Source organism: Oncorhynchus keta, chromosome 1 (genome assembly GCF_023373465.1).
Source record: "Oncorhynchus keta strain PuntledgeMale-10-30-2019 chromosome 1, Oket_V2, whole genome shotgun sequence".
Taxonomy (NCBI): Eukaryota; Metazoa; Chordata; class Actinopteri; order Salmoniformes; family Salmonidae; genus Oncorhynchus; species Oncorhynchus keta.
Window position 1 is genome coordinate 51267655 of NC_068421.1, and position 25652 is coordinate 51293306.

General features: G+C 44.3%; 1 protein-coding gene across 50 annotated transcripts in view; it reads left to right on the forward strand.

The window, feature by feature from the left end:
- LOC118387118 (obscurin) overlaps nucleotides 1–25652 on the forward strand; it is a 91989-nt gene that overhangs the window by 56400 nt on the left and 9937 nt on the right. For all 50 annotated transcript variants that reach the window (XM_052526965.1, XM_052526968.1, XM_052526972.1 and 47 more), the window contains 27 exons: nucleotides 8811–8920; nucleotides 9118–9321; nucleotides 9510–9592; nucleotides 9689–9862; nucleotides 9992–10151; nucleotides 10283–10390; nucleotides 10481–10645; nucleotides 12418–12576; nucleotides 12844–13021; nucleotides 13426–13539; nucleotides 13771–13938; nucleotides 14187–14289; nucleotides 14428–14557; nucleotides 15046–15151; nucleotides 17082–17190; nucleotides 17276–17415; nucleotides 17533–17645; nucleotides 17901–18069; nucleotides 18354–18441; nucleotides 18585–18785; nucleotides 18903–18963; nucleotides 19099–19176; nucleotides 19330–19502; nucleotides 19624–19650; nucleotides 19769–19921; nucleotides 20008–20053; nucleotides 20170–20244. In XM_052526965.1, the coding sequence (XP_052382925.1) occupies nucleotides 8811–8920; nucleotides 9118–9321; nucleotides 9510–9592; nucleotides 9689–9862; nucleotides 9992–10151; nucleotides 10283–10390; nucleotides 10481–10645; nucleotides 12418–12576; nucleotides 12844–13021; nucleotides 13426–13539; nucleotides 13771–13938; nucleotides 14187–14289; nucleotides 14428–14557; nucleotides 15046–15151; nucleotides 17082–17190; nucleotides 17276–17415; nucleotides 17533–17645; nucleotides 17901–18069; nucleotides 18354–18441; nucleotides 18585–18785; nucleotides 18903–18963; nucleotides 19099–19176; nucleotides 19330–19502; nucleotides 19624–19650; nucleotides 19769–19921; nucleotides 20008–20053; nucleotides 20170–20244 (3395 nt within the window). The remainder of the gene's footprint in view (nucleotides 1–8810; nucleotides 8921–9117; nucleotides 9322–9509; nucleotides 9593–9688; nucleotides 9863–9991; nucleotides 10152–10282; nucleotides 10391–10480; nucleotides 10646–12417; nucleotides 12577–12843; nucleotides 13022–13425; nucleotides 13540–13770; nucleotides 13939–14186; nucleotides 14290–14427; nucleotides 14558–15045; nucleotides 15152–17081; nucleotides 17191–17275; nucleotides 17416–17532; nucleotides 17646–17900; nucleotides 18070–18353; nucleotides 18442–18584; nucleotides 18786–18902; nucleotides 18964–19098; nucleotides 19177–19329; nucleotides 19503–19623; nucleotides 19651–19768; nucleotides 19922–20007; nucleotides 20054–20169; nucleotides 20245–25652) is intronic.

Genomic DNA, 25652 nt, shown 5'->3' on the forward strand with positions numbered 1-25652 from the left:
TTTGGCAAACTCCAAGCGGGCTGTCATGTGCCTTTTTACTGAGGAGTGGCTTCCATCTGGCCACTCTACCATAAATGCCTGATTGGTGGAGTGCTGCAGAGATGATTGTCCTTCTGGAAGGTTCTCCCATCTCCACAGAGGAACTGGAGCTCTGTCAGAGTGACCATCAGGTTCTTGGTCACCTATCTGACCAAGGCCCTTCTCCCCCAATTGCTCCGTTTGGCCCGGCGGCCAGATCTAGGAAGAGTCCTGGTGGTTCCAAACTTCTTCCATTTAAGAATGATGGAGGCCACTGTGTTCTTGGGGATCTTTAATGCTGCAGAAATGTTTTGGTACCCTTCTCCAGATCTGTGCCTCGACACAATCCTGTCTTGGAACTATAATTCCTTTGACCTCATGGCTTGGTTTTTGCTCTGACATGCACTGTCAACTGTGGGACCTTACAGTTGAAGTTGGAAGTTTACATACACCTCAGCCAAATGCATTTAAACTCAGTTTTTCTAAATTCCTGACATTTAATCCAGGTAAAATGTTGCTGTCTTAGGATCACCACTTTATTTTAAGAATGTGAAATGGAAATGGAAATAAATGGAAATAATAGTAGAGACTGATTTATTTCAGCTTTTATTTCTTTCATCACATTCCCAGTGGGTCACAAGTGTACATACACTCAATTAGTATTTGGTAGTATTGCCTTTAAATTGTTTAACTTGGGTTAAACTTTTTAGGTAGCTTTCCACAAGCTTCCCACAATAAGTTGGGTGAATTTTGGCCCATTCCTCCTGACAGAGCTGGTGTAACCGAGTCAGGTTTGTAGGCCTCCTTGCTCGCAAACACTTTGTCAGTTCTACCCAAAATGTTCTATAGGATTGAGGTCAGGGTTTTGTGTCGGTTACTCCAATACCTTGACTGTGTTGTCCTTAAGCCATTTTTCCACAACTTTGGAAGTATGCTTGGAGTCATTGTTAATTTGGAAGGCCCATTTGTGACCAAGCTTTAACTTCCTGACTGATGTCGTGAGAGGTTGCTTCAATATATCCACATAATTTTCCTCCCTCATGGTGCAATCTATTTTGTGAAGTGCACCAGTCCCTCCTGCAACAAAAAACCCGCACAACATGATGCTGCCACCCCCGTGCTTCACAGTTGGGATGGTTTTCTTCAGCTTGCAAGCCTCCCCCTTTTTCCTCCAAACATAATGATGGTCATTATGGCCAAACAGTTCTATTTTTGTTTCAAGAGACCAGAGGACATTTCTACAAAAAGTATGATCTGTGTCCCCATGTGCAGTTGCAAACCATAGTCTGGCTTTTTTTATGGCAGTTTTGGAGCAGTAACTTCTTCCTTGCTGAGCGGCCTTCTTGTTTCCTCCAGCACTTTGTACTTTTCTCACCAAAGTACGTTCATTTCTAGGAGACAGAACGTGTCTCCTTCCTGAGTCGTATGACGGCTGCGTGGTCCCGTGGTGTTTATACTTGCATACTATTGTTTGTACAGGTGAACGTGGTACCTTCAGGCTTTTGGAAATTTCTCCGAAGGATGAACCAGACTTGTGGAGGTCTACAATGTTTTTCTTCTGAGGTCTTTGCTGATTTGTTTAGATTTTCCCATGATGTCAAGCAAAGAGGCACTGAGTTTGAAGGTAGGCCTTGAAATACATCCACAGGTACACCTCCAATTGACTCAAATGATGTCAATTAGCCTATCAGAAGCTTCTAAAGCCATGACATCATTTTCTGGAATTTTCTGTTTAAAGGCACATTCATTTGAGTTTATGTAGACTTCTGACCCACTGGAATTGTGATACAGTGAAATTATCTGTAAACAATATTTGGAAAAATGAATTGTGTGAATGCACAACGTTGATGTCCTAACCAACTTGCCAAAACTATAGTTTGTTAACAATACATTTGTGGAGTGGTTGAAAAATGTTTTTTTTTTTATTCCAACCTAAGTGTATGTAAACTTCAGACTTCAACTGTAGATAGGTGTGTACCTTTACAAATCATGTCCAATCAATTTCATTTACCATAGCTGGACCAATCCAGTTGTAGAAACATATCAAGGATGATCAATGGAAACTGGATGCACCTGAGCTCAATTTCAAGTCTCATAGCAAAGGGTCTGAATACATATGTAAATAAGGTATTTCTGTTTTTTATTTGAAATAAATTAGCAACATTTTCTAAAAACCTGTTTTCGCTTTGTCCTCGTGGGGTATTGTGTGTAGATTGATGAGGGAAAAAATGATTTTATCATTTTTAGAACAAGGCTTTAATGTAACAAAATGTGGAAAAAGTGAAGGGGTCTGAATACTTTCCGAATGCACTGTATCACTTTATATCTAGCAAGATATTAGCTATGTCTTACCTTTTCAGGTAAGACAAAATCATTCCCATTCCTTACATCTACAAAGCAAAAGTACATGTCCAAGATACGTCAACATCTCAGTAAAATTGTTAGACAAGTGGACCATCCAGTTCTCACTCTGTTCACGTGCCCGACTTCTAGCAGTGAAGTAGAGGGTGTCATGGTGTTTGCCTGTGCACAGCTTACCCCAGCAATAGCCACACAACATGATTAGGCAATGTACATGCTCAAAATATGGAAACGGCTTGAATGAAGCTATTTCAAGCTAGGCAAAGCATGACCGTTTCCACTAACAGTGACTGGAGTCAGATGGTTGCGAGCATCAAGGCTTTTAATGGCTTTGAATGTACGGAAAGAAGGTTGAGGCAGTTGTAGCAAATGTTGAGATTGAGCATGAAAAGCACCAGAATCATTGAGAAAAAAACATTAGATCACAAAAAACGTCACACGTTATTTGGATAGTTCTGATAGTCATTTAAAAACAAAAAAGTTTAGTAATTTAGCAGACGCTGTTATCCACAGCGACTTAGAGGAGCAATTATGGTTAAGTGCCTTGCTAGAGGGCACATCAACAGATTTTTTTTCACCTTGTCAGCTCGGGGATTCGAGTTACTGGTCCAACACTAACCGCTAGGTTACCTACCTCTACAGATGGTCATACTATCAACCAACTATTTTTAACCAATTTTTAAAAATGTAATTTAACCCTTATTTTATCAACTTACCTGGTAAAATAAGAGTTACATATATATGTTTTACTATCTGTTGAGTAAGTTTATGGTTAGGTTTGGAATAAGGGTTAGGGTAAGGCTAGGGTTAGGGTAACGGTTAAGATTTGGGCTAACCCTTATCCCTTAGCCTTAAGGTAAGAGTTAAGTTTAGGATTAGGATAAGGGTTAATGTTAGGGTTAGTAGATAGTTGATATCTTACTGATAGTCTGTAGAGCATCTACAGATTGACTATCCAAATGAAGTGTTTATTAAAAATCATATTTATTCTCTTGTATTTAGCTTATTAAGCTTATATTATCAGATTTTCACAAGGTAATCACTGCCCACCCTGCCTAACCTGACTACACGTCACTGTATCATACACCATATAATACATTATAATATGAAGAATAAAAAAATGATGATACAACCCATTGTAATTCTCAAACAGAAAAGGGTAACCTGCACTGAGGTATAGAAATAGGCATCAGTTCAATGTATGTCTTAACTGCATCGGTGCCTATTGGATAGGAAAGCAATATCACTTTCAGTGCCTGACCAGTGAGAATACAATTCGTTTCACCAAAGGAAAAAAAAGACTCAAATGTTAGGCTGCGCAGCTAGCATAGAATGCTAAAACAACACCGAGAGCTAGCAGCTCCTGCTCAAGAACATTCCATTGAGCTTGTGTACAAGAATAACATTCTAGACAAACATAATTCCGACTCAATGTTCCTTTATGAATAATATTTACAAGGAATATATTTCACAATTGTAAATGGAAATATAGTTTAATGTTTTAGCAGTGCAGACAAAATACCTTCTCTAATAGAGCTGAAGACAAGAGAAAGTGAAATTGACAACGTTCATGGGCGATGGACCAAACCATTTTACACATTTTTGTTCGTCATATTTTCTTATAACAGCTCCGCAAAACTCAGATGACAGATGCGGGTTCGTATTGATTTGACAAATTATACACCATAATGCATGGTAAAATAACAAGACAATAAAACAAGAAGAACGTTTATTCAGAAACACCATCATCAACGCCATCATCCCAGAAACCCTAGACCCACCTGGACAAAAGGAATACCCATATGAGAACGCTGTTCATTGACTACAGCTCAGCGTTCAAATCAAATCAAATCAAATTGTATTTGTCACATACACATGGTTAGCAGATGTTAATGCGAGTGTAGCGAAATGCTTGTGCTTCTAGTTCCGACAATGCAGTAATAACCAACAAGTAATCTAACTAACAATTCCAAAACTACTGTCTTATACACAGTGTAAGGAGAAAAAGAATATGTACATAAGGATATATGAATGAGTGATGGTACAGGGCAGCATAGGCAAGATACAGTAGATGGTATCGAGTACAGTATATACATATGAGATGAGTATGTAAACAAAGTGGCATAGTTAAAGTGGCTAGTGATACATGTATTACATAAGGATGCAGTCGATGATATAGAGTGCAGTATATACGTATGCATATGAGATGAATAATGTAGGGTAAGTAACATTATATAAGGTAGCATTGTTTAAAGTGGCTAGTGATATATATACATAATTTCCCATCAATTCCCATTATTAAAGTGGCTGGAGTTGAGTCAGTGTCAATGTCAGTGTGTTGGCAGCAGCCACTCAATGTTAGTGGTGGCTGTTTAACAGTCTGATGGCCTTGAGATGCTGTTTTTCAGTCTCTCGGTCCCAGCTTTGATGCACCTGTACTGACCTTGCCTTCTGGATGATAGCAGGGTGAACAGGCAGTGGCTCGGGTGGTTGATGTCCTTGATGATCTTTATGGCCTTCCTGTAACATCGGGTGGTGTAGGTGTCCTGGAGGGCAGGTAGTTTGCCCCCGGTGATGCGTTGTGCAGACCTCACTACCCTCTGGAGAGCCTTACGGTTGAGGGCGGAGCAGTTGCCGTACCAGGCGGTGATACAGCCCGCCAGGATGCTCTCGATTGTGCATCTGTAGAAGTTTGTGAGTGCTTTTGGTGACAAGCCGAATTTCTTCAGCCTCCTGAGGTTGAAGAGGCGCTGCTGCGCCTTCTTCACGATGCTGTCTGTGTGAGTGGACCAATTCAGTTTGTCTGTGATGTGTATGCCGAGGAACTTAAAACTTGCTACCCTCTAAACTACTGTTCCATCGATGTGGATAGGGGGGTGTTCCCTCTGCTGTTTCCTGAAGTCCACAATCATCTTCTTAGTTTTGTTGACGTTGAGTGTGAGGTTATTTTCCTGACACCACACTCCGAGGGCCCTCACCTCCTCCCTGTAGGCCGTCTCGTCGTTGTTGGTAATCAAGCCTACCACTGTTGTGTCGTCCGCAAACTTGATGATTGAGTAAACTTGACCACGCACGCAGTCGTGGGTGAACAGGGAGTACAGGAGAGGGCTCAGAACGCACCCTTGTGGGGCCGCCGTGTTGAGGATCAGCGGGGAGGAGATGTTGTTGCCTACCCTCACCATCTGGGGGCGGCCCGTCAGGAAGTCCAGTACCCAGTTGCACAGGGCGGGGTCGAGACCCAGGGTCTCGAGCTTGATGACGAGCTTGGAGGGTACTATGGTGTTGAATGCCGAGCTGTAGTCGATGAACAGCATTCTCACATAGGTATTCCTCTTGTCCAGATGGGTTAGGGCAGTGTGCAGTGTGGTTGAGATTGCATCGTCTGTGGACCTATTTGGGCGGTAAGCAAATTGGAGTGGGTCTAGGGTGTCAGGTAGGTTGGAGGTGATATGGTCCTTGACTAGTCTCTCAAAGCACTTCATGATGACGGAAGTGAGTGCTACGGGGCGGTAGTCGTTTAGCTCAGTTACCTTAGCTTTCTTGGGAACAGGAACAATGGTGGCCCTCTTGAAGCATGTGGGAACAGCAGACTGGTATAGGGATTGATTGAATATGTCCGTAAACACACCGGCCAGCTGGTCTGCGCATGCTCTGAGGGCGCAGCTGGGGATGCCGTCTGGGCCTGCAGCCTTGCGAGGGTTAACACGTTTAAATGTCTTACTCACCTCGGCTGCAGTGAAGGAGAGACCGCATGTTTTCGTTGCAGGCCGTGTCAGTGGCACTGTATTGTCCTCAAAGCGGGCAAAAAAGTTATTTAGTCTGCCTGAGAGCAAGACATCCTGGTCCGTGACTGGGCTGGGTTTCTTCTTGTAGTCCGTGATTGACTGTAGACCCTGCCACATGCCTCTTGTGTCTGAGCCGTTGAATTGAGATTCTACTTTGTCTCTGTACTGACGCTTAGCTTGTTTGATAGCCTTGCGGAGGGAATAGCTGCACTGTTTGTATTCGGTCATGTTACCAGACACCTTGCCCTGATTAAAAGCAGTGGTTCGCGCTTTCAGTTTCACGCGAATGCTGCCATCAATCCACGGTTTCTGGTTAGGGAATGTTTTAATCGTTGCTATGGGAACGACATCTTCAACGCACGTTCTTATGAACTCGCACACCGAATCAGCGTATTCGTCAATATTGTTATCTGACGCAATACGAAACATTCTTGGAGTGTGGAGTCAGCTTGGTCGGACCAGCGTTGGACAGACCTCAGCGTGGGAGCCTTTTGTTTAAGTTTCTGTCTGTAGGCAGGGATCAACAAAATGGAGTCGTGGTCAGCTTTTCCGAAAGGGGGCGGGGCAGGGCCTTATATGCGTCGCGGAAGTTAGAGTAACAATGGTCCAAGGTTTTACCACCCCTGGTTGCGCAATCGATATGCTGATAAAATTTAGGGAGTCTTGTTTTCAGATTAGCTTTGTTAAAATCCCCAGCTACAATGAATGCAGCCTCCGGATAAATGGTTTCCAGTTTGCAAAGAGTTAAATAAAGTTTGTTCAGAGCCATCGATGTGTCTGCTTGGGGGTATATACGGCTGTGATTATAATCGAAGAGAATTCTCTTGGTAGATAATGCGGTCTACATTTGATTGTGAGGAATTCTAAATCAGGTAAACAGAAGGATTTGAGTTCCTGTATGTTTCTTTCATCACACCATGTCTCGTTAGTCACGAGGCACACGCCCCCGCCACTCTTCTTACCAGAAAGATGTTTGTTTCTGTCGGCGCGATGCGTGGAGAAACCCGTTGGCTGCACCGCCCCGGATAGCGTCTCTCCAGTGAGCCATGTTTCCGTGAAGCAAAGAACGTTACAGTCTCTGATGTCCCTCTGGAATGCTACCCTTGCTCGGATTTCATCAACCTTGTTGTCAAGAGACTGGACATTGGCAAGAAGAATGCTAGGGAGTGGTGCACGGTGTGCCCGTCTCAGGAGTCTGATCAGAAGACCGCCCCGTTTCCCTCTTTTTCTGAGTCGTTTTTTGGGGTCGCTGCATGGAATCAATTCCGTTGACCTGTTTGTAAGGCAGAACAGAGGATCCGCGTCGCGGAAAACATATTCTTGGTCGTACTGATGGTGAGTTGACGCTGATCTTATATTCAGTAGTTCTTCTCGACTGTATGTAATGAAACCTAAGATGACCTGGGGTACTAATGTAAGAAATAACACGTAAAAAAACAGTTTCCTAGGAACGCGAAGCGAGGCGGCCATCTCTGTCGGCGCCCACAAAGCTCATCACTAACCTAAGAACCCTGGGACTAAACACCTCCCTCTGCAACTGGATCCTTGACTTCCTGATGGGCCACCCCCAGGTGGTAAGGTTAGGCACAACACATTTGCCACGCTGATCCTCAACACGGGTGCCACCAAGGGGTGCGTGCTTAGTCCCCTCCTGTACTCCCTGTTCACCCACGATTCCAACACCATCATTAAATTAGCTGATGACGCAACGGTGTTGGGCCTGATCACCGACAACGATGAGACAGCCTATAGGGAGGAGGTCAGAGACCTGGCAGTGTGTTGCCAGGACAACAACCTCTCTCTCAATGTGAGCAAGACGAAGGAGATGATAGTGGACTACAGGAAAAGGAGAGCCAAAGAGGCCCCCATTCTCATCAACGGGGCTGTAGTGGAGCGGGTCTAGAGTTTCAAGTTCTTTGGTGTCCACATCACCAACAAACTATCGTATTCCTCCTCAGGAGACTGAAATGTTTTGGCATGGGTCCCCAGATCCTAAAAAAGTTATATAGCTGCACCATCGAGAGCATCCTGACCAGTTACGTCACCGCCTGGTATGGCGGTACACAAGGTAGTGTGTACAGCTCAGTACATCACCGGGGCCAAGCTTCCTGCCATCCATGCTTCTATACAAGGCTGTGTCAGAGGAAAGCCAAAAAAAAATGGTCAGACTCTAGCCACCCAAGTCATAGACTGTTCTCTCTGCTACAGCACGGCAAGCAGTACCGGAGCGCCATGCCTAGGTCCAAAAGGCTCCTTAACAGCTTCAACCCCTATATGACTGCTGAACAATTAACCAAATGGCAACCTGGACTATTTGCATTGACCGCCTCGTTATTGTTATTTTATTGTGTAACTTTTCTTTACTAAAGTTTATTCAGTAAATATTTGCTTAACTGCATTGTTGGTAAGTAAGCATTTCATGGTACCTGTTGTATTTGATTAGATTTTTTGAATAATCCCTAAAAAGGGACCTAATTGACCCAGTCCACTCTATAATCACTCTGCTCATTCAAAGTAAGAGTGGCAAAAGTACAAATGTAATATCTCTGGTATGTCGAAAGCTATCTACAGTATTTCATAACCTAGGGAAAGATTACGGTGCTAACCTTTGCACACTTCTCTCACCACTTCTGAACGTCCCATCAGTACCTGATGCCATGTTGAGGACTCCATCCCCCAAACACTATCATGCCCACACACCTGCTGCTCTTACAGGCTCTGGCTCGGAGTCAGATTGTGACGAGGATAGAATAGAGGTACAGTATGGTTTGAACGTGGAGCCCTCTTTCAAACAATTTTGTTCTGATCATTTTTTCATTGAGACAAAAAGTATACTTTTTTTAAATCTCACCAATGAATACAGTGACCTTATCATACTTGGTCCTTATACACTAACATTTGCTTGGACAAGCAGTTAACCACCATTGTTTTTTTACCAACCTCTTTTCCATAGACATTTGATATATACGTGGCCAGAGCTAACTGCAGTCCTCAACAAGGTGGCAACAAGGAGAGCTTTGTGTTGAAGGAGGGTCAGTACGTGGAGGTCTTGGACTCTGTCCACCCGGAGAAGTGGCTGGTCCGCACCAAGCCCTCCAAGACCACCTCCTCACGCCAAGGATGGGTCTCTCCTGCATACCTGGAGAAAAAGAGAAAGGTATGAGGTCATCAGTATGTCCTGGTTGGGCATAAAGGATGGGCGTAAAATGGACAACGTCGACATGTTTCGACCGTACAAACAACCACATTTTGTGTTTCGTCATGTAAACAGGATTCGGCAGAGGTGATGATAATATTTCACCGTGCATTAATTCAAGCGTTCATTGTTTTTTTGTTGTTGTAAAGGAGACATTCCCACAAATGAGGACACCACACCAGGAGCTGGATGTACCAGGGTCTACAGGGGAGAACTACAGGAGAACCCTAAGGTGAGTGAACAAATATTGCTTGATTACAGTGTGTTCCGCATATTTGATTCACATCGTTTCTTAAAGACAACTGTCTACATTCCCTTCTGTCTTTAGCCAATTAATCCAGGGGCTGATTGATGGGGAGCAAGAGTTTGTGAAGGAGATGAAGGAATTCATGTCCCACCACCTGCACCACTTAGACACCAGCCCTCGTGTCCCTATCAACATCATCAACCAGAAAGAAACCATCTTCCGCAATATAAAGGACATCATGGCTTTACATGAGAGGTCGCACCTGTTCTCTTTGTTGAGAGGGAGAGCTGGTTTTAGTGCTGACGTTTTTTTACTCGTGTAAATGTAATGTAAGATTTTTTTTTTTTTATAAATACTGTCCTTATTTTCCTACCCCATACTCAGATCTATTCTGCCCAGTCTGAGTGAGTGTTCTACTGACGATGACGTGGCCATGCATCTGGTCAAACATGCAGTAGACTTTGAGAAGTATCTGCAGTACATGGTGGGCCAATCACAGGCAGAGGCCTGTGTCACTGACAAGACCATCCAGCAGTACTTCAAGGTATGCAATCCAATAATTTACCCATAATGCACAAAAATCGACCCCCCCACTCCCACAAGAAAAACTATTTGCACTCACATGCTCCCAGTTTTCCATACTCACATTCACGCGTATGGAACGTTGTGTTCCAGCAAAACACGGAAACACACCCTGAGCCCCCCGAAACTGCAGTCCTGGATGTCATCACCTTCTTACAGAGACCAGTGGAGAGGATTCAGACCTACCAGGCCTTGCTCAAGGTTAGTGCTCATCATCTGATTCTAAGTGTCCATGTTGACACCTTTCTGAAGCCTTAGGCCATATATTTCTCCCTCTGTTTGTGTTGACAGGAACTGATCAAGAACAAGGCTAAGTGTGCAAAAAGCTGTCTTCTACTGGAAGATGCCTTCTCCATGGTGTCCTGTCTGCCCTGGCGCTCTGACAACCTACACCAGGTGTCTCTAATTGAGAACTACCCTGCCCCACTCACTGCACTAGGAGAACCTGTCCGCCAGGTAACTCTCCCTTCCTGAACCCCTAGTTTATCTCCATAGAATGTCAGTCCTGAAAGGCTGAAACACTTCCGAGTTTTCATCCTCTCCTTCTAATAAGGTACTAATTCAGCCCTGATACACCAGGTGAGTGCAGTTAAAGACATGCTCCGGAACTTTGGCGACTCCTAAGTCTTTTTTAACCCTCCCACTGTGGGCTGGATGGATCAATATGTCTTTCATACATGCTAAATATATGACCAGAATTTCTGTTTTACATCTAGCAATTCGAGCTCTAGCCAACGAGCTTCAGCCCCTCGCCATTTGAGTGACAGCTAGCAAGATGCACACACAGCAGAGCGAGAGAGAAAGCAATTATGTGGTGCACATCTACACATCTCAGTTGCGGCCAAATACTGTACATGGGCACCCTTGCACATTTCTTCTCAAATAAATTGAAATGTCAAAAAAAAGTATTGGCCACCACACCTTGTAATAGGACTTTTAACATTGCAGAACCAATTTAATTTGTGTAAACTTAAATGTACATTTTAATTTAGAAAATAAAAACAAATGGCATAGACAAAATTATTGGCAACCCGGAGCTAGTACTTGGTTGCACAGCCTTTGACCAAGACGACTGCAGGCAAACACTTATTTTAGCCATCAATGAGCTTGCTGCTGTAATTCCTTAATGTTTGAGGGGTGCTCTCCACCAACTGCTGTTTTCAGATCTCGCCATAGGTTAGAATGTGTTTCAGATCTGGACTCTTTGCTGGCCACTCCAGAACAGCCCAGCATCTCTTTTGAACCATTCCTGGGTGTTTTATGATGTGTGTTTTGAGTTGTTGTCCTGATGGAAGAACCACACACTTCAATGGAGTCCCAGTTTTTGAACACTGGGTTCAACATTGGACTCCAAAACACCTGGTAATCTGCTGATTTCATGATGCTTTGCACACTTTCTTGGCCCCCAGTACCAGAGGCAGCAAAGCAACACCACAGCATTATTAAATCTCCCCCATGTTTGTTTGTAGGGAGGATGTTGTTTTCATTGAATGCTTCATTTGGCCACCAGTAAACACAGCGCTGATCTGTATTGCCAAAGAGCTGTAATTTTGTTTCGCTGGTCCACAGAACATTTCCCCCAGGATGTATGCTTGTTTAGGTGGGGGTTTTGAGAAGTTCAGTCAGCCTTTCTTGTGGCTCCTTTAGCAGTGGGGTCTTCCTATGTTTACCAACGACCAAAGGAAGTGTTCATAGAAAATAACAACCAAAATACAATTTGTTCCGTAATGTTGAAAATCCAATAGCAAAGTGTGGAAACAATGTTTATTTTAGGAGAAGTATGGAATTATTTAAGAAAATTGCAAGGGTGCCAATATATTTGACCGCAACTATGTGATGCAGTACGGGGGGCACCTTTTGGCTCGCGAGCTCTACTTTCAGAACTACTGGCTAAAAAGTATATAAAAGTAAAGGATAATCTCTTTAATTACCAGGTCGAAACAAAAACCAGACATTTTTTTTGTCCCTCCAGGACCAGAATTGAACAGCCCTGGTTTAGAATATGCCAACATGCCTAAACTACCTGAGCTGTACTGTAACAAACAGTGGAAGGTTGTTTCTCAGATGCTAATGGGGATACAGCATCATTGGAAGTTGAATGTCAAGGACATAGCTTAAAATGTGCCATCTCGATCTCGCATTGGTGCAGAAATTAGCTCACTCATGTTTTCCTCATCAATAATCCAGTTCCTCCTGAAGCTTTCATCCCACATCTCTCCTCCTCCCAGGGTCCTTTCACTGTGTGGGAGGAGTCTCCCGAGATCAAGACGTCCTCCAGGGGCCACCAGAGGCAGGTGTTCCTCTTCAAGGACTGTGTCTTGCTGTGTAAGCTCAAGAGAGACCCTGGCATGAACTCTGACACCTACGCCTTCAAGAACAAGATGAAGGTGAAAACCTGCCTCTTGACCTTTGCCCCAGTCAATGTAAATGCATAGTCCAAATCCTCTGTGCCAAGCTTATGTTACCAACCTGGGTTCGAACCCAGGTCTCCTGTGTTATCTCTTGGAGATAAAAACATACGCGTTAGCTTGGGGAGATAACACACGTGGTAAGTCAAGGCTATTCACCACATTTAGTATGGTTTCTCCGAACCATCTCCACGACACACAGAGTGCCTTCCTTGTAATATTAACTTACTAACTCCCCTTCCCCAGCTGAATGATGTCGAGGTGAAGGAGAGGGTGGGGGGAGAGGAGAAGTCCTGGGGGCTGTGGCACGAGCACCGGGGCTCAGTGAGGAGGTACACACTGCAGGGCCGCTCCGCCGTGCTCAAGCTGTCCTGGCTCAAAGACCTGAGAGAGCTGCAGCAACGCTCCAGCCTGACTGCCAGCAGTGAGTTCCTCTATGGCTGTCTTTTGGCACGGTCCATTGTTAAGTTTGTCTAATACACACTCTTAGAATAAAAGGGCTCCAAAAGGGTTTCTTCAGCTGTCTCCATAGGAGAACACTTATTGGTTCAAGGTAAAAAAAAAACTTTTGGTTCCAGGTAAACCATTTTGGGTTCCGTGTAGAACCCTCTCGGGAAAGGGTTCTACATGGTTCTACTCGGGGAGAGCCGAAGAACCCTCTCAGGTTCTAGATAACACCTTTTTTTCTAAGAGTGTACGAACACTGGCTTTATCTTCTGTTAACTCTGTCCAGCATGAACTCTATCCAATGTTCGATTCGGGCAGCACTAGATTTATTTATCCTTACCTCTTCCCATTATTACAGTAGTCATGTGTGTGTTTCTGTAGGTCCACCAGAGTTTGAAGTTCTCCTGGCTGACTGCACCACAAAGATCGGGCAGACAATCAAGCTGGCCTGCAAAGTCACAGGAACACCCAAACCAGTGGTCAGCTGGTTCCAAGGTATACAAACCAGATGGCTTGCATAGGGTTTGTTCTTTTTTAGTTGTTTATAGCAAATAGTTGAACCATATAGATTTGAGCTTTAGACTAGTTAGCCAGCCATTAGAGGAGTAGTGTGGAAGTTCAGGGAGTACAACCTTGCGTACCAAATTTAGCAAGCAGAATGAGGTATGTCCTGTTCTTTAACAGCAGTACGATCTCTGACGCTCTGATATGACATCACCTCCCTAGATGGCCTGGCCCTAGAGGATGGCCCCCACCACATCATCACTGCAGACCGGGCAGGCACCTGCTGTCTCATCATGGATGGCGTCACTCCTGAGGACTCTGGACAGTACTTGTGCTACGCTTCCAGCTCTGTGGGCCATGCTAGCACACTGGCCAAGATAGTGGTGGATGGTGAGTCCACTTTCACTTACAGTAGCTCTGGTGCTGAACTAAACAATCACAGTCCGGGATAACAGAGCATTAGTCTCCCTCACTCACTGTATGCATTCAATGTTAATAAATATTAGGGCTAAAGAACACTAAAATACAACAAACATAGCCATATGATTGTACTCTCTAACATGTTACGGTATATTCCATGGCATATTGTGCAAAGGTAATGCGTAGAGTGAACAAACTCATTATTTCCTGTCCTACAGCACCCCCCAGATTCCTTACCAGGCTGCAGAGTGTATGTCTGCTGGAGGGAGAGGACATCAAGTTTAGCTGTTCCACACACAGTACTCCTTTACCCCGAGTCAGGTATGGTACAGTAAACTGGACAGGATTTACTGTATCCCCCTACAATGTCATGGGAACCTGGCTAGTACCTGCTTGATTCCCATTAAGATCGTCCCACATGTTGTTATTTGGTTGTGTGCCCTGGCATGTTTATGACAGTTGGTTTAAGGATGGCAGAGAGCTGACAGACCAGAGGAAGTACCACATGGAGAGTGATGCCCGCAGTGGGATCCTCACGCTCACCATCATGAACCCTGGAGAGACAGACCTGGGACAGTATAAGTGTGAGGTAGGCCTACAGTACATGTATGAAACCCCTTTGTGTACTGTACTTCATATGTAATAATTGTTCCTAACATGCAGGTAATAATAATAACAATAATACATGATATAAAACCCCTTAAAAAAAGAACAAGGACACTGTACAGCAAAGAGTGGAAAAAACAAAACGGGGATTAAACTATTTAAATGAAACAAAAGTTACCTATCTTAAACTAGGGCTGAGTAAGGGGGCGAGCTAAGCTGAGGGAAAAGGTAGGTTTGAGATCGGGCTTTGAAAGTGGTGATGTAGTCAGAGTTGCGGGTGGCTGGGGTGAGAGAGTTCCAGAGTTTGGGCCAGTGGCACTGAATGGCCGGTCCCCCATGGTGCACAGTACAGGTATAACATTGAAGGTACAATATACTGTTGCTGTTCTTTATAGAAATGCATTCTTTGAGCTTTTGTGCACTGTTATAAAACAGTGCCGTTTTAAAATGTGAAATCCTGTCATGTTTTAGCTGTGGAACAAGTTGGGCAGTGCCAAGAGTAAAGCAGAGATGTGCTCCGCCTTTGCACAAGTGATGGACAGTGAGCCTGACCAACCACAGGCCATCTTGATCCAAGGTACAGTAGGAGAGTTCCCTCCACCAAATCAAGGTAAATGTCCACCTCAGAGTCTGGTCACAGGTTTTGAGAAGAAGGCTACAGTAGAGATGTTCATCTTTAGTGTCCACATGTTCTACACTATAAGACATGATGACAGTCTAATACAATCTAGGACAAGGACCCCATAGGTCTAACTATTTTCTGATATCTAATGAGAGACAAGGGAAGGTATTGTTTTTATCACAGTTTTATTCTGTGGACAATACAAGCTCAGGGTTAACTGAAGAGGGATCAGAAAAGCACATGCCATGGTCCTTACTTCGTTTCACCTCACCTCATGTTCACCTACTTTACCTCAGATCACTTTACTTCACCTCACGTTCACCTACTTTACCTCAGATCACTTTACTTCACCTCACGTTCACCTACTTTACCTCAGATCACTTTACTTCACCTCACGTTCACCTACTTTACCTCAGATCACTTTACTTCACCTCACGTTCACCTACTTTACCTCAGATCACTTTACTTCACCTCACGTTCACCTACTTTACCTCAGATCACTTTACTTCACCTCACTTTATCTCTGTTTTCATGCTGTCAGTCGTCATTGCCATTCCTCGTGTTCAATTTGGATTGTCTCATTACCCAGGTTACCCTTTCTATCCCATTTCATTCCAACCACCCGTGAAACCATAAACACTTCCAGTCACCGACATTAGCAATCAACATAGATATCATATCCTGGCTAGTTGTGCATATTCATGAAAGACATTGATACACTTTAGTATTGGATGTTTTTGCTCGTGTTTTCATCATGTTTCCATCTTTCAGAAATGACAAGCATTGTAAAGGACCGGGTCCTTTCCTCCCATTTGACTGATCTTGATGGATTTCCAAAAGCTTTTCCAAACAGGATAAATAAGGGGCCATAGCTCATTTACATCTCGGGGTGTTTCCCGGACACGGATTTGAACCTACAGTAGTCCTGGAGTAAAACTCTTTCAATAGACACTCTCCTTTGAGTTTACTTTTTAGTCCAGGACTAGGCTTAATCTGTGCCCGATAACGGCCCCTCAGAGTCCATTTCAGGACCCCGAAAAGTCGATTGATTACGACACAGCAGTAATCCTTGCTATATCCATATATCTGACAAGTGTATATTTCATCCATATCATACACCTGCAACGAAACACATTCAATCACATAGAGTGCATTTATATTTACTGTATTTCAAGGCAGATTAAAATTTTGTCATTTCAAAAATAATAATACAATTTCAATACTGGCATTGCTGTATCTATCAATCACTTTCATTCATGAGCTATGATTCCACCTCTAAGTAGTTTTCCCTTTGGCTTTTGGACACCAGTTGATCATGTGAGTCAATCCATTCTCTGTAACCCTCCTGCTCTCCATCTTCTGTAGTCCCCGAACAGGAAGTACCTCACAGAGCCTTCATCATGTTCACAGTATCATGGACCCAGTGCATGTGGATGGGTCCTCTCTCCTCTCCAACGCATGCCCAGTTAACTCTCCACTCCTACCTATACAAGATGGTCATGTGCTGGGCATCAGGCGCCCCTTATCCCCCCTGGGGAGTGGACATGTGTCCATGTCCTGTTCATGGGCTGATTTACAAACTATTGGGTGTCCTTCAAGTCTGGAGGTAAGACGTGCACTGGTTATTGTGTTCCTGTGAGTCTGGAGGTAAGGGTACTGTACGTTCCTAACATTAGCTTTTATCATATTTCTCATTCATTCTACATTTTTAAATAGACAGTTGCTGATGTCTCGAAACGCTTTGCCTCGGTGACAAATTAGCATGGCTTCAAAAAATATATTCATTGTAAAGGCCAGTTAATAATATGAATGAATGATTTTGGACTATTAGACCCGAACAGCACCTAAGAGCATCAGTATGAGAGAGGTGTCATTGTGCTTCCAGACTCTGACTCAGAGGGCTGGTCCACTGCCATGGTGAAGCAATGGCTGCAGACAGACTTCCACCCCACCTCTGTTGTCAAAATGCTCTTCCAGCCTGGATACCCTCAGCCGTGAGTCTGCCTGCCAGAACTGTGATACATTCATCATCCTACTGCACCATCTCTATTTTTATCCCAATATATATTTTCTCTACAGAGCCGAGGGTAGCCAAGAGGAAAGGGACCCTACCGCCAGAGGACACGTGGAGGCTCCACAGTTCCCCACTGAGCTTGAGGAGAGACCGGAGGTTGAGGAGGAACTTTATGTTCCTGAGGCCATAGAGGAAATGCCAACAGGTACTGTACTTTGCAATTGTGCCGACACACTGTAGTTCCTTATTTTCTAAAAGAGGTGGCCACTGTGCCTAAGACATGAATCATCTCATGAAATGACCTCACTTCCTGTCTCCTCAGCTCCTCCCTCCATCCAGGTGCCGGTGGAGGACCTGTGTGTGGAGCCTGGTCAATCAGCTACCTTCACCATCATCATCACAGGAAGGCCCACCCCCGAGATTCAGTGGTACAAGGTTGGACACTTCAAAATTCCTCAATCTAAGACCACCATCATCTCATTCACTGTTATAATTCACTTAATCCAAACCTTCGTTATGACATTCCCCAATACATTTAAGCATAGCTGACACCGCCGGACATAACTAACCAAAACTATTAATCAACTGAGTAGTACGAGCATGGTAATTGTTGGTGTTCTCCTCCACGGCTTGGCCCCTGTGCTGTCGTAGAAGCTGTGTCTTAGTAGTGTCTCTCTCATATGATTGGAGGATGGAGAGGAGCTGTTGGCCACTGAGAACGTGGAGGTGGTCCAGAATGGTGCCCGCTGCTCTCTGACGGTGCTGTGCCCGGAGAGTGAGGACGGTGGCATCTACACCTGCTGGGCCTATAACGACTTAGGACACACCTCCTGTCAGGCTCGGCTGACAGTGGAGGAGGGTAAGACCTCAGTACACACCTATGGTGTCTGTCAAATTAATAATAAATGAATCCCCCTTGTACAGCAGCGCACTACTTTTCACCTGAGCCATGTGTCTTTCCGTTCACTGTCCTTATTTTTTTCCTGTCATTCAAACTAGCCGATGCCAAACCTATGAGAGATGTAACACAAAATGCCTAGAAAGATGAGCATCCCAATCCCCGAATGCAGCTGAAACACCACAAATGTGACGCTCTCTGGCTGATTACATGTGACTGCATGGTCCTGGTCCTCTTTTCTGTAGGTCCACTGGAGTCGCAGGAGAGAGAGGTGGAGCTTGGGAAGAGGAGGAAGCTGCTGTCTGTGTATGACGTCCATGAGGAGATTGGGAGGTAAGTACACATTTAGTTGGGTGTCATATTTCGCACTGCAGCAATCGGTCAAGCTGCAACTGTGGAGTTGACGTTCCCTTTTGGCTGCGTTCCAATAAACTAAAATGGGTTCCGTCCTTTTCCTCTTCTCCCCGTGTCTGTAGAGGCACGTATGGGGTGGTAAAGCGGGTTACCCACAGGAGGACGGGTGAGGGCTTTGCCGCCAAGTTCCTGCCCCTGAGGAGCAGTACGAGGACCAGGGCGTTCCAAGAGAGGGACCTGCTCTCCCGGCTGGCCCACCCCAGGGTGGCCTGTCTGCTGGACTTCTTCTCTACACGGAGGACCCTGGTCCTGGTCACCGAAGCGTATCCTTCCCCATGGCGCTTTTAGCCACTTCACCGATGAAGACCTAAGGGTGGAGATGTAGTGCTCAATTTGATCCATGTTTAACACGGCATATTGTTCTTAATACCATAACGTAGCTGCTCTTCTCGCGGTCTCCTTGATCATTTGCTGTCGAAGGGATCAGTCAGCGAGAGAGAGGTAAAACCTTCGCTCTTTTGACTGTAAAACCCAATCTTGTTGGAACGGTGTTTAGAGTTGACCCCTGTTTTGCCTGGATGCTAAGGCTATTATGACTGCCCCTATGATGTTTATAAACTGCGTTCATGGTACCAGGTGCAGATGTACATTCAGCAAATCCTGGAGGGAGTTGGTCATATCCACAGCATGAACATCCTACATCTGGACATCAAAGTAAGTTTGCACGTTTCGTTTGGTTGTTCATGCATTCACTCTCTTTGTGCACATTGAAACAATGCACCCTGGTCGATAGTTTGACGGACAGCTTAGTCCGTGACATGGTCAGTTCCCTCACCCACCATCTGCCATTGGAATTCAATCACACAGCCGGACAATATCCTGATGGTGTTTCCACCCAGAGAGGAGATCAAGATCTGTGACTTTGGCTTCTGTCAGGAGATGGACACTTCCAGACACCAGTACAGCCAGTTTGGCACTCCTGAGTTTGTGGCCCCTGAGATCATACATCAAGACCCCGTCACTATAGCAAGTGACATCTGGTAAGCAAAACGATTTATCTGTTTCAGTACATCTGTGCCACTGTATGTGACATTCCAATCATATGAAGGGGGAAATGTGACGATTTATCGCGACAGAAATATTTTCTCTCTTCTTTGTCAGGTCCATTGGTGTTGTGGCCTATTTATGGCAAGTACTGTATGATTTATGATTTATTTTTTAAAAATGCAATATTTGAGTCTCGTCATATAGTACATGGAATTTGAGTGAGTGTTATAAGTGTTGAAATCATGCTGTGTCCTGTCAGTCTGATGTGCCGCTGTCCGTTCATGGGGGAGACGGACCGGGCCACTCTGATGAGGGTGGGGGAGGGGACACTGAACTGGGACGCACCCGACCTCACCTACAGGAGCACCGGTGCCCAGGGCTTCCTCCGCACGGTCCTGCAGCCAGACCCAGTGTAAGAAATACAACCATCGACATGATTGAAGATATTATCATTTCTTATATGGATATCACTCTAAATGATTTGGTTCTCTCCTTTAGAAAGCGGCCAACTGCATTTGAGTGTCTGGGGCACAAATGGTTCCAGGTAAGAATTACATACACCGTTTGTTTCTGTCTCAGCCGGGTTGGTGGAGACAAATAAAATGGAGGAAAACAATGAATCTTGTATAACACATTCTCTCTTGTTGATTATGTTGTCAGGGTGAACATGAGGATGAGACTGATGATATCAATACAAGGGCTCTGAAAGTCTTCATCTCAAGGAGAAAATGGCAGGTACAATAATGACATGCAGGGCTCTATGTTAACAAACCTAATGCAATGATAAAGTGGTAGCATTATAGGTTCGGGGGTGTGTCGGAAATATTTGTGCTATTTTTTTACAAACGGAATTATGGGCACAGTAGCTGGCGTTGGTGCGAAAGGGCTGGGTTTTGATGACTAAACAAATTGGAGGCTTTAAGCCTCACTGGCCAATCTGAGCATGCTCCATGGCTAAATATTTGGTCGCTTCAAGTTATGTGTATTTACAATCTTTTATGTATTCCCTTTATGTTTTGCCTTGTCATCAACTCCAATTTCAGTGTTAGTCCGTTGTAGCCTAGTTTGTTAAATAACCTACAGAAACATAGCCTAGTTTGTTAAATAGCCTCCAGAAACCAAAAATATGTTGAACATGTTTTCAGTCCACATTGTTCTAAGTAATTGCATGTCTTCAATAAGGAAACATATTGTTAAACATAGCATTCACACTGGAGGCTAGGCCTACTGTAAATTGCATTATGGCTGATTCACTGACATGCCAAACGTACGATTAAATTCACTATTGATAAGGCCTAAAAAGAGTGAATAGTTCTAATCAAATTAGAATCTAAATGAAACAAAAACTGGTTTTAAATAGGGTACAGTATGTCTAAATACAGTTACAGGCGCCCTAATTGCTTCCTGTGGGCATATAATATCAAGGTTAGAGGGTTTTATGCACATCCAAACTTTTCACAGAAGATGGACAAAGATACAATATATAGAGAATGTCCACTCGAAGCGCGTGATGCCGCGGAGCTGAGCAGACGTTGACAAACCGAGCTCTTCAAAGTTATTCCATTATTACCTAAATAACAACGTTGAAACAATATTCTAACATCGGCTGATAAAGAGCCATGGCCCTCCGACAGAGAGGCAAGAGGGACGACCAAAACGTTGTTGATTCCCAAGATAACGATAACGCTACAGCTAGCAAGATTAGCATTAACCCTCATAACTCAGACGACAGTTCCAGACTGTTGCTCTCGGCAGCCTCGTGAGAGCCTGCTGACATGCTGGCTACTCTCCTCCGGGGAATTCAGGATGGTAAACAAAGGCCTTTCTCTGAAAATTGACAAGAAATCGGCTGAACTCCATTCTTCCATTGATGACCTGAAATCCTCCCTGAATGATCTCCTTTTGAGAACGACTGAGGCTGAGTTGTGCATTAGCACAGTTGAAGATACCATCGCTCGACATGACCAGGTTCTGATATAACTGCAGAAGGACAATGCCTACCTCAAAAACAAGGTAGATCAGATGGAGAACCAGAGTAGATGTAGTAATATCCGTGTGGTGGGATTGAAAGAGGACAGCGAGGGCCGTGACCCGGTCCGTTTCTTCACTCAATGGATCCCGGATGTCCTAGGCATAATCAACTTCACCAAGCCACTGGAAATCGAACGCGCCCACAGAACATCAGCGCCGAAACCCCGGTCGAAAACACATCTTACAGCCAGTGAACACAAGGAATTGAAGAGGGAATGGGTAGGACAAGTTTTTGCGTCCTCTTTTAACTACAAAGCAAGAGGAACTGCAATTTTGATAAGTAGACACATCCCCTTCTGCGTCATCAACACCATTTCGGATCCCTCTGACAGGTTTGTTTTGGTGCAGGGGAATATCTTTTCGGAGTCAACAACACCATCTCTGATCCCTCGGGCAGGTTTGTTTTGGTGCAGGGGAATATGTTTTCGGAGTCTTGAACCCTATTGAATATTTATGCTCCTGACTTCGATGATTATATGTTTATTCAGAATGTCTTCCTTCAGGTTGCTCAAGCACCACAGTTCTTGATAGGTACTCTGATAAACCCTCACTTCTTACCAAAGCCGGGCAAGCTCTCCATGTCATTCATGAAAGATCTCAATTTACTAGACATCTGGAGACAGTTGCACCCACAGGATAGGGACTACTCTTTTAATTCACACCCACACAACACACACACACGCATAGATAACTTTTTACTATCGACCAAACTGTTTCATAGAGTGTTAGATATCGAGTATCTCACCAGATTGCTTAGTGACCATTCTCCTCTGGTATTATCAATCTCCATTCTTACCAAGGTAAATGGAGCATATAGATGGAGACTAAATTCTACACTCCTAAAGCAACCTGAATTTTGTGCATTCATCAAAGAGCAGATCAATATTTTTACTTTGACAAACAAACAAACCCTCTGCTCCTGACAGTTTCATTCTTTGGGACACATTGAAAGCCTATCTGAGGGGACAGATCATTTCCTATACTAAAGGGTTGAAGAGAAAACACGGTGCGGAACTCAATGCCCTTGAATCTGAAATCTCCGAGCTAGAGAAAACCTCCCAAAGAGGCCCGACTAAAGATCTTTACAGGTAAATAAAAAACTGAAATATAATATTCTGAACACATATCAAGCTGAGAGGGCCATCACTAAATCAAAACTGCGTTATTACGAGCTTGGAGAGAAAGCTCACAAAGTATTGGCATGGCAACTGAAAGCAGAGGAAAGTAAGAGGACAATTAATGCTATAGAAACTCTTACTACTGAGATATATTTAGACCCTAATAAAATTAATGACACGAAATACTACGAAGACCTCTACACTTCCCAATCAAGCGATGATCTATCAGAGATCGACTCCTTTCTCTCCTCTCTCAACCTCCCATGCCTGTCAGAGGATGACAGAGAGCGCCTGAGTGAACACTTCTCAGTTCCTGAATTGTTGGAGGCCATTACCTTCTAATAAATCTCCTGGGGAGGATGGCTTCCCTCCAGAGTTCTATAAAGAATTTAGGGAGCTGTTGGTCCCCTACCTTATGGAGGTACTTAAAAAAGCCGGGAAAGACAACTGCTTTCCAGAGTCTTTCTCTCAAGCAGTGATTACTGTGATCTACAAGAAAGGGAAAAACCCGCTAAAGTGCGCCTCCTATAGACCAATCTCTCTCCTTAACACAGATTGTAAACTGGTCACCAAGATGCATTCTAAGAGACTTCCCCTGTTGGTCAACTCAGATCAGAATGGCATTATAATTAATAGATTGTCCTCCAGTAATGTCAGAAGGTTCTTTGATATAATTCATCTTGCTAACAAAAACAAAATACCTAGTGTCGCAGTCTCCCTCGACACTGAAAAGGCCTTTAATAGGGTTGAATGGCCATACCTCTTTCGCGTCTTGGAAAAGTTTGGTTTAGGTACCGTGTTTGTAAATTTGATCAAATCCCTCTACAAATCTCCTAAAGTTAGGATTGCTAACAATGGGATTACTTCCTCCTCTTTCCCTCTCTATAGGGGGAACAGACAAGGTTCCCCAATTATCCCCCACCTCTTTGCCCTCGCCATCGAACCGTTGGCTGAGGCTATTAGAACGTGCCCTGACATACATGGCTTTGAGGTGGGCCCCCATACCCATAAGTTATCACTCTTTGCGGACGACCTTCTCTTATTTCTAACGAAGCCAGAACATTCCCTCTATCGCTTGCAGATCCTACTACAGTGTTATAGTTCTTTCTCTGGATATATAAGGTCAATTTTGATAAAAATGAAATCTTACCATTGTCTGTCTTTGACCACCATACCATCAAGCACAAGTTTCCTTTTAGATGGTCTCCTATGGACTTCACATATTTGGGCATAATGGTGGATGGTAATCTGAACAACCTCTATAAACTCAATCTGGCCAGCTTGTTGCAAAAGGTGGAGGGTAACCTTTGTAAATGGATGGACTTGCCTCTCACTCTACTGGGTAGAATAAATGTAATTAAAATGAATGTCCTGCCCAGATTTCTATATTTGTTTCGATCTCTCCCTATACCTGTTCTCGCAGCATTCTTTTCCCCTCTCGACAAGCTGACTTGCTTGCTTGTTTGCAGGTGACCAAATACTTATTGTCCACCATAATTTGCAAATAAATTCATTAGAAATCCTACAATGTGATTTTCTGGATTTTTTTTCTCATTTTGTCTGTCATAGTTGAAGTGTACCTATGATGAAAATGACAGGGCTCTCTCGTATTTTTAAGTGGGAGAACTTGCACAATTGGTGGCTGACTAAATACTTTTTTGCCCCACTGTAAATATTAAAATAAGAGAATGTCCCCTCACCGTTATACTGTTTGATAAACATAATGGAACCATCTTACAGATCGTATTCACATTTCTTCAGAAATAGCAGACGGCTCCTAAATTACATTTCATGCCAGCTGGACGTTCTCATCATAAAGCCAGGATGGTGAATCATTCTAAGTTTAGCTTTTAATCAAATTAAATTCCGCCGTAGCACCATCCGGAAATAGAGTAAGCCACCCAGAAAAATACCACTTGAGTAAAAGTCTAAATGTATCTGCTTTTAAATGTAATTAGCCGCCTTTTTATTTTTTTTTGCCTAAAATGACATACCCAAATCTGCCTGTAGCTCAGGCCCTGAAGCAAGGATATGCATATTCTTGGTATCATTTGAAAGGAAACACTTTGACGTTTGTGAAAATGTGAAGTTAATGAGGAGGAGAATATTTACATTTACATTTAAGTCATTTAGCAGACGCTCTTATCCAGAGCGACTTACAAATTGGTGCATTCACCTTATGACATCCAGTGGAACAGCCACTTTACAATAGTGCATCTAAATATTTTAAGGGGGGAGGGTGAGAAAGATTACTTTATCCTATCCTAGGTATTCCTTAAAGAGGTGGGGTTTCAGGTGTCTCCGGAAGGTGGTGATTGACTCCGCTGTCCTGGCGTCGTGAGGGAGTGTGTTCCACCATTGGGGAGCCAGAGCAGCGAACAGTTTTGACTGGGCTGAGCGGGAACTGTACTTCCTCAGTGGTAGGGAGGCGAGCAAGCCAGAGGTGGATGAACGCAGCGCCCTTGTTTGGGTGTAGGGCCTGATCAGAGCCTGGAGGTACTGAGGTGCCGTTCCCCTCACAGCTCCGTAGGCAAGCACCATGGTCTTGTAGCGGATGCGAGCTTCAACTGGAAGCCAGTGGAGAGAGCGGAGGAGCGGGGTGACGTGAGAGAACTTGGGAAGGTTGAACACCAGACGGGCTGCGGCGTTCTGGATGAGTTGTAGGGGTTTAATGGCACAGGCAGGGAGCCCAGCCAACAGCGAGTTGCAGTAATCCAGACGGGAGATGACAAATGCCTGGATTAGGACCTGCGCCGCTTCCTGTGTGAGACAGGGTCGTACTCTGCGGATGTTGTAGAGCATGAACCTACAGGAACGGGCCACCGCCTTGATGTTAGTTGAGAACGACAGGGTGTTGTCCAGGATCACGCCAAGGTTCTTAGCGCTCTGGGAGGAGGACACAATGGAGTTGTCAACCGTGATGGCGAGATCATGGAACGGGCAATCCTTCCCCGGGAGGAAGAGCAGCTCCGTCTTGCCGAGGTTCAGCTTGAG